Source organism: Coregonus lavaretus (genome assembly GCF_964263955.1).
Source record: "Coregonus lavaretus genome assembly, chromosome: 4".
NCBI lineage: Eukaryota > Metazoa > Chordata > Actinopteri > Salmoniformes > Salmonidae > Coregonus > Coregonus lavaretus.
The window spans coordinates 35481408-35499746 of record NC_139991.1 but is presented as its reverse complement, the minus strand read 5'-3'; the positions used below and the strand labels follow the sequence as shown (position 1 = coordinate 35499746).

General features: G+C 46.3%; 1 protein-coding gene across 1 annotated transcript in view; it reads left to right on the top strand.

The window, feature by feature from the left end:
* The window catches only part of LOC311128292 (lysosome membrane protein 2-like), a 70677-nt gene that overhangs the window by 21192 nt on the left and 31146 nt on the right, over positions 1-18339 (top strand). The window contains exons 3-6 of the mRNA XM_084160375.1: positions 13248-13395; positions 13878-14069; positions 14287-14378; positions 14998-15117. Coding sequence (XP_084016501.1) covers positions 13248-13395; positions 13878-14069; positions 14287-14378; positions 14998-15117 — 552 coding nt within the window. The remainder of the gene's footprint in view (positions 1-13247; positions 13396-13877; positions 14070-14286; positions 14379-14997; positions 15118-18339) is intronic.

Here is an 18339-nt window from a genome sequence, read left to right as displayed (position 1 = left end):
AGCAGCTTGGTTTGAAGAAATCAACTGTGGGAGCAATTATTAGGAAATGGAAGACATACAAGACCACTGATAATCTCCCTCGATCTGGGGCTCCACGCAAGATCTCACCCCGTGGGGTCAAAATGATCACAAGAACGGTGAGCAAAAATCCCAGAACCACACGGGGGGACCTAGTGAATGACCTGCAGAGAGCTGGGACCAAAGTAACAAAGCCTACCATCAGTAACACACTACGCCGCCAGGGACTCAAATCCTGCAGTGCCAGACATGTCCCCCTGCTTAAGCCAGTACATGTCCAGGCCCGTCTGAAGTTTGCTAGAGTGCATTTGGATGATCCAGAATGTCAGGTAGATGTAGGTGGGTGTGGTGGTGGAATCAGGCACAGGACGCAGAACGTCAGTCCAACAGACTTTAGTAGATGCACACAAAAACAATCACGAATAAATGCCCTGAGGCGATAACTCCGCACGTAGGCGAAAATAACGGGCGCACTAACAGGTGCGACAAAACACTCCAAACAATATGGAGAAATAGCTCAACCGAGCAAACAGTAGAATAACAGCCTACCGGCACGACAGTAAAACAATAACACACAACACTAGACAAACACAACGAGAACTTATAGGACACTAATTACACTAAACGATAACAGGTGTAACAACAATCAGACAAAAGCAAACGAACATAGAAACATGCAACGGTGGCAGCTAGTATTCCGGAGACGACGAACGCCGAAGCCTGCCCGAGCAAGGAAGAGAGGCAGCCTCGGCCGAAACCGTTACAGTACCCCCCCCTTGACGCGCGGCTCCAGACGTGCGCCGACTCCGGCCTCGGGGACGACCAGGAGGACGCGGAGCAGGGTGCGTCGGGTGCCCACGATGGAATTCCGTCAGGAGAGACGGGTCCAAAATGTCTCTCCTCGGCACCCAGCACCGTTCCTCCGGGCCGTACCCCTCCCACTCCACTAGATATTGGAGACCCCCCATCCGACGTCTCGAATCCAAGATGGACCGCAATGAGTACGCCGGTGCCCCCTCGATGTCCAATGGGGGCGGAGGAGTCTCCCTGATCTCACTTTCTTGGAGTGGGCCAGCTACCACCGGCCTGAGAAGAGACACATGGAACGAGGGGTTAATACTTTTATACTCAACAGGTAGTTGTAATTTGTAACACACCTCGTTCAACCTTCTCAGGACTTTAAATGGCCCTACAAACCGCCAACCCAGTTTCCGACAGGGCAGGCGGAGGGGCAGGTTTCTGGTAGAGAGCCAGACTCGATCACCAGGTGCGTACACCGGTCCCTCACTGCGGTGGAGATCGGCGCTCGCCTTATGACGACGGAGGGCCCGCTGCAGGTGGACGTGTGCAGCGTTCCATGTCTCCTCTGAGCGCCGCACCCACTCATCCACCGCAGGAGCCTCGATCTGGCTCTGCTGCCAAGGTGCCAGAACCGGCTGATAACCCAACACACATTGGAAAGGGGTTAGGTTAGTGGAGGAATGGCGTAGGGAATTCTGGGCCATTTCGGCCCAGGGAACGTACCTGGCCCACTCCTCCGGCCGGTCCTGGCAGTATGTTCTAAGAAACATACCCACATCCTGGTTCACACGTTCCACCTGCCCATTACTCTCCGGGTGGTAACCCGAGGTGAGGCTCACCGAGACCCCCAACCGCTCCATAAAAGCTCTCCAGACTCTGGAGGTAAATTGGGGACCTCGATCAGACACAATATCCTCGGGTACCCCGTAGTGCCGGAACACATGGGTGAATAGTGCTTCGGCGGTTTGCAGGGCAGTAGGAAGGCCCGGCATAGGGAGCAAACGACAGGCCTTAGAAAACCGGTCCACAACGACCAGTATAGTGGTATTCCCCTGTGAAGGAGGAAGGTCAGTGAGGAAATCCACCGAGAGGTGAGACCATGGTCGTTGTGGAATGGGCAGGGGTAGTAACTTACCCCTAGGCAGATGTCTAGGCGCCTTACACTGGGCGCACACCGAGCAGGAGGAAACATAAACCCTCACATCCCTCGCCAACGTGGGCCACCAGTACTTGGCACTAAGACAGTGCACTGTCCGGCCGATACCAGGGTGTCCAGAGGAGGGTGACGTGTGAGCCCAATAGATCAATCGATCCCGAACCTCGAGCGGAACGTACTTCCGACCCTCCGGGCATTGAGGTGGACTAGGGTCGGTGCGTAACGCCCGCTCGAGCTCAGCATCGACCTCCCACACTACCGGTGCCACCAGACAAGACTCCGGCAGTATGGGAGTGGGCTCCACGGACCTCTCCTCCGTGTCATAACGCCGAGACAGTGCGTCTGCCTTACCGTTCTGTGACCCAGGGATGTACGTGATCTTAAATGTGAACCGGGTCAAAAACATATTCCACCTCGCCTGGCGAGGGTTCAGCCTCCTCGCTGCCCGGATGTACTCCAGGTTACGGTGGTCCGTCAAAATGAGGAAAGGGTGTTGAGCCCCCTCAAGCCAGTGCCTCCACACCTTTAGGGCCTGTACCACGGCTAACAGCTCCCTGTCCCCTACGTCATAGTTTCGCTCCGCCGGACTGAGCTTCTTGGAATAAAAAGCACAGGGGCGGAGTTTAGGTGGCGCGCCGGACCGTTGCGAAAGCACGGCTCCTACACCGGCCTCTGACGCGTCCACCTCTACCTGAAATGGCAAAGAGGGATCCGGATGCGCCAGCACCGGGGCCGAGGTAAACAGGTCCTTCAGCCTCCCAAACGCCCTGTCCGCCTCGGCTGACCACTGCAGACGCACCGGACCCCCCTTCAAAAGAGACGTTATGGGAGCTGCCACCTGTCCAAAACCCCGGATAAACCTCCGGTAGTAATTCGCGAACCCCAAAAACTGCTGCACCTCCTTCACAGTGGTTGGCGTTTGCCAATTACGCACGGCTGACACCCGGTCTACCTCCATCTTCACCCCTGACGCAGACAACTGATAACCCAAAAAGGAGACCGACTCCTGGAAGAACAGACACTTCTCTGCCTTGACATACAGGTCGTGCTCCAACAGCCTCCGCAACACTCGGCGCACCAGGGCCACATGCTCGACTCGGGTAGGCGAGTACACGAGAATGTCATCTATGTACACGACCACCCCCTGCCCCTGCATGTCCCTGAAGATCTCATCCACGAATGATTGGAAAACTGAAGGAGCGTTCATCAACCCGTATGGCATGACAAGATACTCGTAATGGCCCGAGGTGGTACTAAAGGCTGTCTTCCATTCATCGCCCCCCCTAATGCGCACCAAGTTGTACGCGCTCCTGAGATCTAATTTAGTGAAGAAACGCGCCCCGTGCAATGACTCCGCCATGGTCGCAATCAGCGGGAGTGGATAACTGTACTTCACCGTGATCTGATTGAGACCACGGTAGTCAATGCACGGGCGTAACCCCCCATCCTTTTTCTTCACAAAAAAGAAACTCGAGGATGCAGGGGAAGTGGAGGGCCGTATGTATCCTTGTCTCAGAGATTTGTCTATGTAAGTCTCCATAGCTCTCTTCTCCTCCTGAGACAGAGGATACACATGGCTCCGTGGGAGCGCAACTCCTGCCTGGAGGTCTATCGCACAATCTCCCTGCCTATGGGGAGGCAAATGCGTCGCCCTCGACTTACTGAACACAATAGCCAAATCCCCATACTCAGGGGGAACGTGCAATGCGGGCACCTGGTTTGGACTCTCCACCGAGGTAGCCCCTACGGAAACGCCTAAACATCGACCCACACACTGGGCAGACCACTCCATCAGAGCCCTCTCCTGCCACGAAATAGATGGGTTATGGGTACTCAACCAGGGCATGCCCAGCACCACCGGATACGCAGGCGAGTCGATCAGAAATAGCTGGATCATCTCCTGATGACCCCCCTGCGCACACATCCTAAGTGGCGCCGTGACCTCCCTGATCAAGCCCGCACCCAACGGACGGCTATCTAGGGCATGAACGGGGAAGGGAACGTCAACAGGGAGAAGGGGAATCCCTAAGGCTAAACAAAATTTCTTATCAACAAAATTCCCAGCCGCGCCTGAATCTACCAGCGCCTTATGCTGGGAATGAGGTGCTACCTGTGGAAAACGCACAGGCATACAGAAGTGTGCAACAGAGAGCTCTGGGTGAGTGGGGCGCCTACTCACCTGGAAGGACTCCCCAGTGCGGGACCTGTCGTCTTCTCCCCTAGGAGGCCATCCCCAGCACCTAGCCGCGGTGTGTCCTCCCTGACCACAGTTGGTGCAGGAGATGGACCCCCTCGTCATCCGACCCCTCCTCTCTCTAGCGCCAGCGCCCCCGAGCTCCATGGGGCACGGCTCGGAGGCGCTGGAGGGTGAAATGGACGGACCCCCCTCGGGACGTCCGCGGGTAGCTAGCAGGGTATCCAGCCTGATGGACATGTCGACCAACTGGTCGAACGAGAGGCTGGTGTCCCTACAGGCCAGCTCCCTACGGACGTCCTCACGTAGACTACATCGGTAGTGATCGATGAGGGCCCGCTCATTCCACCCTGCATCCGCCGCTAGAGTACGGAATTCTAAGGCGAACTCCTGGGCACTCCTCCTCCCCTGCCGGAGGCAGAACAGACGCTCCCCCGCCGCTTTCCCCTCCGGGGGATGGTCAAACACCGCCCTGAAGCGGCGGGAGAACTCGTCGTAGGTGATGGTGGTAGCGTCGATTCTCCTCCACTCTGCGTTGGCCCATTCCAACGCCTTACCGGAAAGGCAGGAGATCAGGGCGGACACGCTCTCGTGTCCCGAGGGCGCCGGGTGCACGGTGGCCAGGTAAAGCTCCACCTGGAGAAGGAATCCCTGACACCCGGCAGCGGTCCCATCGTAGGCCCTCGGGAGCGAGAGTCGAAACCCTCTGGGTTCCGGAGCGGGAATGGGCTGACTTGCCGATGGTGCGGGCAGGGAGGATGGTGGTGGAGGTGTCCCTCGGGTCTCCCAGCCTCGGATGGTGGTGATCACCTCCTGCAGTGCGGACCCCATCCGCAGGATCTGGTCATTCTGCTCGCGGACCCGGTCCTCCAGCGTCGCCTGTGCTGCTGCGGCTCCTGCTGATTCCATTCGAGGGTGTGTTATTCTGTCAGGTAGATGTAGGTGGGTGTGGTGGTGGAATCAGGCGCAGGACGCAGAACGTTAATCCAACAGACTTTAGTAGATGCACACAAAAAAAATCACGAATAAATGCCCTGAGGCGAAAACTCCGCACGTAGGCGAAAATAACGGGCGCACTAACAGGTGCGACAAAACACTCCAAACAATATGGAGAAATAGCTCAACCGAGCAAACAGTAGAATAACAGCCTACCGGCACGACAGTAAAACAATAACACACAACACTAGACAAACACAACGAGAACTTATAGGACACTAATTACACTAAACGATAACAGGTGTAACAACAATCAGACAAAAGCAAACGAACATAGAAACATGCAACGGTGGCAGCTAGTATTCCGGAGACGACGAACGCCGAAGCCTGCCCGAGCAAGGAAGAGAGGCAGCCTCGGCCGAAACCGTGACACAGAAGAGGTTTGGGAGAATGTCATATGGTCAGATGAAACCAAAATATAACTTTTTGGTAAAAACTCAACTCGTCGTGTTTGGAGGACAAAGACTGCTGAGTTGCATCCAAAGAACACCATACCTACTGTGAAGCATGGGGGTGGAAACATCATGCTTTGGGGCTGTTTTTCTGCAAAGGGACCAGGACAACTGATCCGTGTAAAGGAAAGAATGAATGGGGCCATGTATCGTGAGTTTTTGAGTGAAAACCTCCTTCCATCAGCAAGGGCATTGAAGATGAAACGTGGCTGGGTCTTTCAGCATGACAATGATCCCAAACACACCGCCCGGGCAACGAAGGAGTGGCTTCGTAAGAAGCATTTCAAGGTCCTGGAGTGGCCTAGCCAGTCTCCAGATCTCAACCCCATAGAAAATCTTTGGAGGGAGTTGAAAGTCCGTGTTGCCCAGCGACAGCCCCAAAACATCACTGCTCTAGAGGAGATCTGCATGGAGGAATGGGCCAAAATACCAGGAACAGTGTGTGAAAATCTTGTGAAGACTTACAGAAGACGTTTGACCTGTGTCATTGCCAACAAAGGGTATACAGTGGGGAAAAAAAGTATTTAGTCAGCCACCAATTGTGCAAGTTCTCCCACTTAAAAAGATGAGAGAGCCCTGTAATTTTCATCATAGGTACAAGTCAACTAGGACAGACAAAATGAGGAAAAAAAATCCAGAAAATCACATTGTAGGATTTTTTATGAATTTATTTGCAAATTATGGTGAAAAATAAGTATTTGGTCAATAACAAAAGTTTCTCAATAGTTTGTTATATACCCTTTGTTGGCAATGACACAGGTCAAATGTTTTCTGTAAGTCTTCACAAGGTTGTCACACACTGTTTTGGCCCATTCCTCCATGCAGATCTCCTCTAGAGCAGTGCTGTTTTGGGGCTGTCGCTGGGCAACACAGACTTTCAACTCCCTCCAAATATTTTCTATGGGGTTGAGATCTGGAGACTGGCTAGGCCAATCCAGGACCTTGAAATGCTTCGTACGAAGCCACTCCTTCGTTGCCCGGGCGGTGTGTTTGGGATCATTGTCATGCTGAAAGACCCAGCCACGTTTCATCTTCAATGCCCTTGCTGACGGAAGGAGGTTTTCACTCAAAATCTCACGATACATGGCCCCATTCATTCTTTCCTTTACACGGATCAGTCGTCCTGGTCCCTTTGCAGAAAAACAGCCCCAAAGCATGATGTTTCCACCCCCATGCTTCACAGTAGGTATGGTGTTCTTTGGATGCAACTCAGCATTCTTTGTCCTCCAAACACGACGAGTTGAGTTTTTACCAAAAAGTTCTATTTTGGTTTCATATGACATTCTCCCAATCCTCTTCTGGATCATCCAAATGCACTCTAGCAAACTTCAGACGGGCCTGGACATGTACTGGCTTAAGCAGGGGGACACGTCTTGCACTGCAGGATTTGAGGCCCTGGCGGCGTAGTGTGTTACTGATGGTAGGCTTTGTTACTTTGGTCCCAGCTCTCTGCAGGTCATTCACTAGGTCCCCCCGTGTGGTTCTGGGATTTTTGCTCACCGTTCTTGTGATCATTTTGACCCCACGGGGTGAGATCTTGCGTGGAGCCCCAGATCGAGGGAGATTATCAGTGGTCTTGTATGTCTTCCATTTCCTAATAATTGCTCCCACAGTTGATTTCTTCAAACCAAGCTGCTTACCTATTGCAGATTCAGTCTTCCCAGCCTGGTGCAGGTCTACAATTTTGTTTCTGGTGTCCTTTGACAGCTCTTTGGTCTTCGCCATAGTGGAGTTTGGAGTGTGACTGTTTGAGGTTGTGAACAGGTGTCTTTTATACTGATAACAAGTTCAAACAGGTGCCATTAATACAGGTAACAAGTGGAGGACAGAGGAGCCTCTTAAAGAAGAAGTTACAGGTCTGTGAGAGCCAGAAATCTTGCTTGTTTGTAGGTGACCAAATACTTATTTTCCACCATAATTTGCAAATAAATTCATTAAAAATCCTACAATGTGATTTTCTGGATTTTTTTTTCTCATTTTGTCTGTCATAGTTGATGTGTACCTATGATGAAAATTACAGGCCTCTCTCATCTTTTTAAGTGGGAGAACTTGCACAATTGGTGGCTGACTAAATACTTTTTTTCCCCACTGTATAACAAAGTATTGAGAAACTTTTGTTATTGACCAAATACTTATTTTCCACCATCATTTGCAAATAAATTCATAAAAAATCCTACAATGTGATTTTCTGGATTATTTTTCTCATTTTGTCTGTCATAGTTGACGTGTACCTATGATGAAAATTACAGGCCTCTCTCATCTTTTTAAGTGGGAGAACTTGCACAATTGGTGGCTGACTAAATACTTTTTTTCCACACTGTACATGGATGGATGCTTCTCCTTCTCTGTCACAGATGCCATGGTTTCCCTTAGTTTGAAGATGTAATCCGGAGACAGGTGTTTTATACATCAGCCTTCTGTGTGTTCTCGTTTCAACTCCCTCGTCATATTTGCAATCAAACGCCAGAATTTTCTCCATCTCCTTAGCTATCATACTCTAATTCCACCGGGCATTCCACTGATTTCAAAACTCGGTCCTCCAGAAAGTGGAGAGCAACACTTTTGCAGTTCTACCATGTGATATCTTTCAAAAAAGCTGCGTTAGAAAGGATTACCTACACATACTGACCAGCTCATGTTATAGACAGAAGCATGCTACATGGCAGACCAATCCGAACTCATCTCTCGGCAAGTCCAGCCCAGCCATTATCTCAACCAATCATGGCTAGCGGGAAGGTTCCTGTCTTTTTCTGTGGCTAAACCAAATAGGCTAGTAATTTAACACTTTTTTTTTCGTATTTACAGATGGTATACAAGTTTGCTATTAAGGCACATGAAAGTTCACTTTCCAGAAGGCATTTCTTCCAAAAAACACATTTTGATAAAATAAAATAACGTTTACGTTCAAATGGCTCTCCTGTGAAGTAGTGACGCACGACATACACCTAGATTCCTGAAACGAGTCACATATGCTGCATATTTCTGGGCCCATATTTGCAAGGTATCCAAGACTACGAGTGCTGATCTAGGATCACTTTTGGTTTTCAGATAATGAAAAATAAGATAGGGGGTACCATATCAAGCGTCTCAACGTAAGAATGACATCGGTTGCATTTTAAAAAGTTGAACAGTCAATTTTTACACAATGTAAAAATTGTTTACAGTTAGTCTAAATTCAGCATTTCTGACAGTATTTATAAACAAATAAAGACATCCTCTCTTTTAGTAGATTGAAAGGGGTTCCACATGCCTTTGGCTCTGTGCACTGGATGTATCACCCACAAACACCTACCAAAACAAGTTTTGCGTGTGATACTGTCAGTGCACAGAGCTACAGGCATGTGGACCAGAGTAGGAAACAGATTTTTTGCCAAAACGTGTACCTAGCTCATGATTACTGTTATTTTCAGTAAAACAGTCAATGAAGTTCTGATACAGAGGCAATTAGTGTTCCAACAAAGTACAGCAATGGGTGGCACTAAGGGCACTATAGCAGCCACTCTAGACCAGGTGTGTGGAATTCAATGTCTGTTTTCATTCTACTCTTCTAGACTCAAATATATAACTTGCCATGTATGTACTTTGTATTCCAAAGACCAGGGGTAAAACAGCAGTAATAAAGCTAGTGTTACACATAAGCTACTCGTACAAAAAGGCTTACCTGCTTTCTCCAATGGCAACCCTTCTTTGCATGTTTTTCCAAGATTGTGTCCCCTATGTTCTCAGATAAACCTGAGCGATACGCCTGCCTCACAATCTCGTAATAGGTGGCACAAGAACCTGCAATGGATATAAGCACAACGTTAATTTTATGTTGCTTTGGTGTATGTAAAAATAGCATTAAACATTGAGAGTATCACTCTTTTTCAATGTTTGAATGAACACCTAAGAGAAACATTTAACCATTCTAGATTATTGGTGAAAAGAAAAACTAATGACATCTGGTGACATGTCCGTGCTCTGTGACATCTCACTCATTAAGAATGAGAGCATAGACACGTCTTGCGGGAAGGTAAATCTTTGTGTCAGAGAGAATGCAAAAATATTACATTTGTGAACTCAATTCAACGATCTATAGAATAATTACTTTGCTAGTGTGTATGACGAATCAAGATTTGAAGCAGGTTAGTTAGCTATTTGGTTAAATAGCTAGTGTTAGTTTATCACTAAGGATGGTGGTGTGCAAAACCACAGAATATACACATTCATTCTATTTATAGAGTGCTAATTGTACAAACACATTATAGAAGAGGCCTGTGTATTAAATGTAACAAAAACCCACGAACAGCTAGCAACGTAAGCTAAAAGTAGCTAGCTACTTGGGTGAAATGGTAGTCTAGCTAGCGCCTAATGGTGTGCTACCTAACATTAGCGGTTAGCAATTAGCATGCAACCGTTATATACAAATGTAATAAAAAGCAAACTTCTAAAATACATATGATTAGCGTGGTTAAATGCATGTAATATGAGCCATCATAAAAAAAATATACATATAACATTTAAGAGCCAAAACATTTAGAAACATAACAGAAAAATAATTAATCTGAGATGCCATCTTGTTCTCATTAATTTACAGTGCATACAAAGTTAGCTAGCTTAGCTTGGCAACAGTCATATAAATGGGAAAATCGCACACAAATTATACAACAAAATGAATAGAAAACTCGTCACAGTTTAAATAAACATGTTATCTAGCGTTTTTGAAAACAAAACCATGCTTATAAATGTTACAAACCTGAAAACAGGATAAATAAGGATTTTTTTTTTTTAGTGATCCAATTTAAATTTTTGTCATTTAGCAGACACTCCTATCCAGAGCGACATACAATTAGTGAGTGCATACATTTTTCATACTGGCCCCCCGTGGGAAACGAACCCACAACCCTTGCGTTGCAAGCGCCATTGCTCTACCAACTGAGCTACAGGAGGGCCAAGGAGACAGAGAGTTGGCTTATTTTAATTGGGCTTCTCTTCCGAGTCATGAAGAAGTAGAAAGGTACGCGCCTGCAGCCGTTAAGAGTTTATGTGATGTGCACAGTCCGGAAATTTCCAGAAACTTGTTAATGCATAATCGGGAATTTACTGTCCTGGAAATTCTCGTATCACACAAGTGTTCGGGGATGCATGGGACTGTGCAGAAATCCTGTCACTGCATGGGAAATTCCCACTCACGACCGTGCACCTCAAATTTCAATGGAATATAGCAGATCTGATTTCACCCAGAAACTCTGCTTTTCATGCAGTGGCACCCTTTGCAATCAATGGGCAAGTCTATAGGCCAAATGTCCCCTCCCCTTCCGAAATGTGAAAGATGCTAAATTGTGATTTGTCCAAAGCATCTCACGCATCACGTTTTATGACAGATTTACAGTACCATTTATGTTTACCTACAAGAGGTTACACCATACCACACCATACCCCACCTTGGTTTTTTTGTTACTGGTATTAGTTTGGAGGTTGCTTCATCAAGTTGCTTTGACATTTGATCACAATCAGGAATTTGAAGGGGAAAGGTTGGTGTAGTTTTAAATACCATACCTCTTAAATACATATGTACTGTTTGACAAAGCAAGGGCAAGGCTATCTCCTCTCTTTGATGTTATTATTTTCACATCTACTATATATACAAAAGTATGTGGACACCCCTTCAAATTAGTGGATTCAGCTATTTCAGCCACAACCGTTGCTGACAGGTGTGTAAAATCGAGCACACAGCCATGCAATCTCCATAGACAAACATTGGCAGTGTTACAGGAGGGGGTCCCAGTTACGAAGCAACCCACTAGGTGTCCTCCTCCGACAACCTTAGGCACCTCCTCACTCACAGTCTGGACTAATCATGATCCTGTTGGTGTCACCTGTGTCTACCTGTTCACCTGTGTATTTTTGCCCTCACTTCCCTGTGTTCCCTTGCTCAGTTTTCTCTGCTAGTTTCTCGAAGCCAAGCAGTACCAATCAGTGTCTGATCGCAAGACATTGTACAGGTACTTGAGAAGTGTTCTCCCTGTTTCATTGTTGTTTCAGTCGTAGTTAGCATTTCGTATTTTTGCTGTCAGCCTGTTTTTCTCCTCCTTTATTTTATCGTGACAATATTTAGTATCCTGGCTTTGGGACCACCAGTAAAGATCCTTGTTTCACCATCTCTGCCTACTGTCTATCCTGCACCACACCTGGGTCACACCTCACACCAACCCTTACATGGCAGTAGAATGGCCTGTACAGAAGAGCTCAGTGACTTTCAACGTGGCACCGTCATAGGATGCCACCTTTCCAACAAATCAGTTCGTCAAATTTCTGCCCTGCTAGAGCTGCACCGGTCAACTGTAAGTCCTGCTATTGTGAAACGTCTACGATCAACAACGGCTCAGCCACAAAGTGGTAGGCCACACAATCTCACAGAACAGGACCACTGAGTGCAGAAGTGCATAATGTAAAAATTGTCTGTCCTCGGTTGCAACACTCACTATCGAGTTCCAAACTGCTTCTGGAAGCAACGTCAGCGTAAGAACTGTTCGTTAGAAGCTTCATGAAATGGGTTTACATGGCCGAGCAGCCGCACACAAGCCTAAGATCACCATGCGCAATGCCAAGTGTCGGCTGGAGTGGTGTAAAGCTTGCTGTCCATTGGACTCTGGAGCAGTGAAAACGCGTTCTCTGGAGTGATGAATCATGCTTCACCATCTGGCAGTCAGATGGACGAATCTGGGTTTGGCGGATGGCAGGAGAACACTACCTGCCCCAATGCTTTCCTGTTTCAGCATGACAATGCCCCCGTGCACAAAGCAAGGTCCATACAGAAATGGTTTGTCGAGATAGGTGTGGAAGAACTTGACTGGCCTGCACAGAGTCCAGACCTCAACCCCATCAAACACCTTTGGGATGAATTGGAACGCCGACTGCGAGCCAGGCCTAGTCGCCCAACATCAGTGCCCGACCTCACTAATGCTCTCACTAACGCTCTTGAAGCAAGTCCCCACAGCAATATTCCAACATCTAGTGGAAAGCCTTCCAAGAAGAGTGCAGGGGCGACAAACTCCATGTTAATGCCCATGATTTTGAAATGAGATGTTCAACGAGCAGGTGTGCACATACTTTTGATAATGTAGTGTACATAAGCCTACAGTTTCTTTATCTGAATCTCTGATATTCAATACAATTTCAATCAATCAATAAAATGTATTTATGAAGCCCTTTTTACATCAACAGATGTCACAAAGTGCTATACAGAAACCCAGGCTAAAACCCAAACAACAAGCAATGCAGATGAAGAAGCAGGGTGGCTAGGAAAAACTCCATAGAAAGGCAAGAACCTAGGAAGATACCTAGAGTGGAACCAGGCTTTGAGGGGTGGCCAGTCCTCTTCTGGCTGTGCAAGGTGGAGATAGTACATGACCGTTAAGACCAGATTGTTCTTCAAGATATTTAAACGTTCATAGATGACCAGCAGGGTCATTCAGAGGTTGAGGGTTCCATAGCCGCAGGCAGAACAGTTGAAACTGGAGTAACCACACGACCAGGTGGACTGGGGACAGCCAGCAGTCATCAGGCCAGGTAGTCCTGAGGCATGGTCCTAGGGCTCAGATCCTCGGGGAGGGAGATATTGACTTTCTCAATGTCTCGTCTGTCCCAGGGAGTACAGGCCCAAGGAGAATGTGACCTTTTTAGAGAATGGGACCAGGGTCGCTGCCTACCAAACCAAGACCTTTGTGTTTCTGCCGGAGAGGTCAGTGGGTGATCCTGACATGGACATGATCACAACCATCAACATCCCAGCTGTAGTGAGTAACTCTCTGTGTGTGTGTTTACACTGTTATGAGCTCTTATTTTTCTCTTCTAAAGCCAACCATCATGTTCAGTGTTGTGGTATGTAGAGGTTTAGCGTAGAGGTTTAGCGGCTCCTAAGTATAAGCATATAATTAATTTCTTAATCTTTCTGTTTTCTCTTTTTTCTTGTTGTGTTGTAGTTGTGTTGTTTTTTGGTCGTTGTGTTCTTAGTTTGAATTTGTGTCGCTGTTCTTGTCCATTAGTGTTCTGTATTTTGTAATGTTCTATGTTTTGTGTGGACCCCAGGAAGAATAGCTGCTGTAATCTCTCTCCCTCTCCATTACCCCCCCCCCCCCCCCCTCTCTCCCCCCTCTTATCTCCTATCTATCTATCTCCTCTCTCTTATCTCTGTTATGTCTCCCTCATTCACTTTATCTCTATCTCTCTCTCTCCCTCCCTCTATCCTACCATCCCTCCCCCTCCCTCCTCTGCTCAGGCTGTGATGAACAAGGTAAAGGATAGCTTCTGGAAGAGTTCTATGGTGTCTATCTGGATGAACTCCCTGCATGTGGGCATGTTCATGACGCACTCCGTCAACGAGCTTTTGTGGGGCTTCAAGGACCCTCTGCTGTCCCGCATACACCCCATGAACCCCGAGATCGATGAGTACTTTGGCCTCATGTATAAGGTAGGTCAATAGGGAGTGAATACAAAATACAAAATCTGACACACTCAACCCTTTTTAAGTTCTCTAAAGAACAATATAGTCTATGGTCATTGATACCTGTTTTGTCTGCTGGTGGTTGCCACTTTCACCTGAAGTCTGTGGATGATAAAATATTATTATGATAAAATAATATTAATGGCCTTTTAGAATGATTTTCCTTCTCTTTTCCACTCTGTAGAAAAATGGAAGCAATGATGGTGAATTTGTTTACCATACCGGGGAGGGAGACTTCATGGACTATGGCAGGATAGCCAGATTTAAAGGAGAAAGGTACTGAAACATATTGACCCTGATGACACACGTTTCTGTGTTGTAACTTTAGATAATAGACAACGTGATGCTCACTCACTCACAAATCAAATCAAACTTTATTTATATAGCACATTTCTTACAACTCCAAAATATGTAACTGTAACTGTAACTGTAACTGCCTCCTACAATACATACTGTACATGTACATCATCTTCCCCGAACACACACTGGACATTCTGTCCAAGTTTTATATATTTATTTGATGATGTGAAACCCATCATTGTTCTGGTATAAAGGACTGGAACAGAACAGTCCATTTGTTTCCTAAGAACTGCTTCATAATGCCAGACAGTAACAGAGGACAGGGTTGTGTCCCAACTGGCACACTGTTCCCTATGTAGTGCATTACTTTTGACCAGAGCCCCTATGGCCATTTGGAATGCAGACTGCAGCACCAGAGAAAGAGACTCTCCAGAGGCCCCTAGCTTTCTTTAATACGTTGATTGATAAGTCACACAAGCCTAAACAATCAAGCATTGGGATGGATGGTGCTTTTTATTTAATAGGTATTATAAAGATGTACATGTGTATTTTTTATTTAATCAAGTTACATTTAGAAATACATTTTGTGTTTCAGCAAACTGAGTCTGTGGACGTCTGAGCAGAGTAACATGATCAACGGTACAGATGGGAGTGCCTTCCACCCCTTGCTGTCCAAAAAGGAGAGACTGTACATCTTCAGTCCTGACCTGTGCAGGTAGGCTACAATACAGAATCATACTGATCAGAACATAACAGATGTCTCACTAAACTGTATGTCATAGGTCACTAAAACACACCAATTTTGACAGGGTTGGGGTAAATTCCATTTCAAGTCAAGTCAGGAAGTATTGCTTTTAAATGAGGAAATTTAATTGACCTCAACTCTGCTAAACAGTATGTCAAAGGTCAGTGTTGAATATATACAGTTTTACTGTGGGAAAAGGATCCCACGAGAAAATTGTCTAAGTTCAGAAGCGATGTTCCTCATTGAGCAATGGCCTGTGGTCTCATGAGTGACTTTTCACCTGGTAAGGATGAGAATGTGATGATGAGGTACTGGTTTATTCTGAGTCTGTGGATTTCAAAGCAGATTAACATGATCAATGGGATGGATGGCAGGGCCTTCCACCCCCTGCTGTCCAAGAAGGAGAGACTCTCAGTCCTCACCTGTGCAGGTACAGTATGAAATACATAATCATGTCAGAACAGAACATTATGTCTCACTAAACAGCAGGTTTTGGATCAGTTCCATTTTCTCATTTAATAAAAGTATTGAAAAGCTTGTACCTACTTCCTGAATTGAAATGGAATTGACCCCAACCAACCTTGCTAACAGTATGCCACTGAAAATAAATGCAACACTTTAAGTTGACTGTTCAATACATACAGAACAGTTCAACTGTGGTAAAATGTATCTCAGCTATGTTCCTCATTGAGCAATGATCTGGGTTCTCATCATGCGTGACCTTTCACCTGGTTAGGATTTGAGTGGTGATGAGGTAGTGGTTTATTCTGGGCCCTACAGACTCGCCTCAGCAGAAGAGGAAAGACATATTTTATTAGTGGCATTGGAATAATGTTTCCACATGGTTGGGATCTCATGAGATGGTTATCACTTACACACATGAACAGAGACCGGTGACCTCCCTATGGTCCCCGTCCAGCTATCTTTACCTCTCTATGGCCCTGCTCCAGCCCTGTACATCTATATTTACAGCTGCCTAGATACTAACACAACTAACACAGCTACTGATCAGATACTAACAGACTCTACTGAGAGCTACTGAAAGACATAAACACTAGACTCCATACATAATGTGACCTTACAGTGAATGAAAACTGCCCCTGCAACAGATGTTTTTGTTTGTTTTTGTAATATAATTTCAAATACATTATCTGCGTTTGATTGAGCTTACCTGACTTAATGGACCAATAGAATAGTCCCAAAATGGCAAGCTCTAGCTATCTGGCACTCCAGGCAGGCAAGAGCAAACGCTCAAAGTATTTGAAACATTTAAAATAGTATTTGAACCCAGGTCTGTCCTGCAAGAGACTGCTGCTGGTATTTCTATGATCATGTAACACTGTACATCTAGTCAGCACTACCAGTGAATCCTGAGAATTGGGACTCCTCTGGAATTTATTTTTTACGTTTCTGGCAGACATGGATCAAATGGATCAGTTCTGTTTGATTTCACAATGGACTGTTTCCCAATGGATGTAAAGCCAATCCAGATGGGTTCAGTATGGAGAGGGTCGATGTTTTGTGTAAATCTTTTTTAAGAGCCTTGGTAGGATATTCTGTATATAATACTGTAATTGTTTTTCTGCTGTCTCTAACTAATGATGATGATTGTTACTTTTAATTTTAAATCAATTCTGACCACTGTGTCGCTTTGCATCTGTCTCTTGGGTGGCTGACACTTTGGTGGCTATTGGCAAAGTGATCAGTGTCATCAGAGGTTGATACGTGCACTTTGACACGATCAAACCCCTTTGTGTCTCTGTGACTTTTCACCTGCCTTAAACTCTCCGCTTATTGTTGATTTGGAGGGGGGTTAACGGGGACCTAAATGGCACCCTATTCCCACATAGTGCACTACTTTTGACATTAGGGAAGCAGCCAGTGGCTCACAGCCCACTTCTTGTTATTTTATTCTAATTATAATAGGAAGTTGTTGTTCTAGTCATTAGTCATGTCCAACAACCTTTATACACACATTGTTTTAAGTATTAGGGAAGAGCTGATGCACTATGTCCCACATCTGTCAAATGTCATTTGGCAATGACCAAAGGATCAAGTCAACTGGAGGAAGCAGTTTTTTTTTCTTCGAATTTCTGTTTAATTCCAGAGCTGATGCACTATGTTCCACATTGGACGAATGTTCATCTCTCATGAAAAAAAGGTGTAAATATACAGCTCTGGAAAAAATTAAGAGACCACTGCAAATTGTTCTTAAATCAGCATCTCTACATGTATGACAGCCATTCCATTCCATTGTCTGTTGAATCCAACACAGGCACACCTCATTCTACTGAATTAGGTACTGATTAGGTGATCACATGAACCAAATCTTATTTAACGAGGAAAAGTATAAAAACCACTGCTGTGGTCATCACTATCATCTTGCAATAGGACCAGCTGGATGGCAAAAACAGTGCTAATAGTACCTCAAAAGTAATATTAATCCAAAAAGAACTATCGACCATGCCAAAAGGAAAGTTTTGAGTGAGGAAAAGAAGGGTTCAATTCTGGCTTTACTGGCAGAGGGATACAGTGTGCGTCAGGTTGCTTCCATCCTTAAAATGTCAAAGACGGCGGTTCATAAGAACAAGGTCAAGCAGCAGACATTGGGGACAACAAAGCTACAGACCGGCAGAGAGCGAAAACGACTCTCTACTGACCGGGATGACCGCCAACTCATTCGAATGTCACTCAACAACCGTAGGATGACATCAAGTGACCTACAAAAATAATGGCAAATGGCAGCTGGGGTGAAGTGCACAGCGAGGACGGTTCGACACAGCCTCCAATGGGCAGGGCTGAAGTCATGCAAAGCTAGAAAAAAGCCCTTCATCAATGAGAAGCAAAGAAGAGCCAGTCTGAGGTTTGCAAAAGACCATAAGGATTGGACCGTAGAGGACTGGAGTAAGGTCATCTTCTCTGATGAGTCCAATTTTCAGCTTTGCCCAACACCTGGTCATCTAATGGTTAGACGGAGACCTGGAGAGGCCTACAAGCCACAGTGTCTCGCACCCACTGTGAAATTTGGTGGAGGATCGGTGATGATCTGGGGGTGCTTCAGCAAGTCTGGAATCGGGCAGATTTGTCTTTGTGAAGGACGCATTAATCAAGCCACGTACAAGGTTGTCCTGGAAGAAAACGTTATTCCTTTTGCTCTGACATTGTTCCCCAACTCTGAGGATTGGTTTTTCC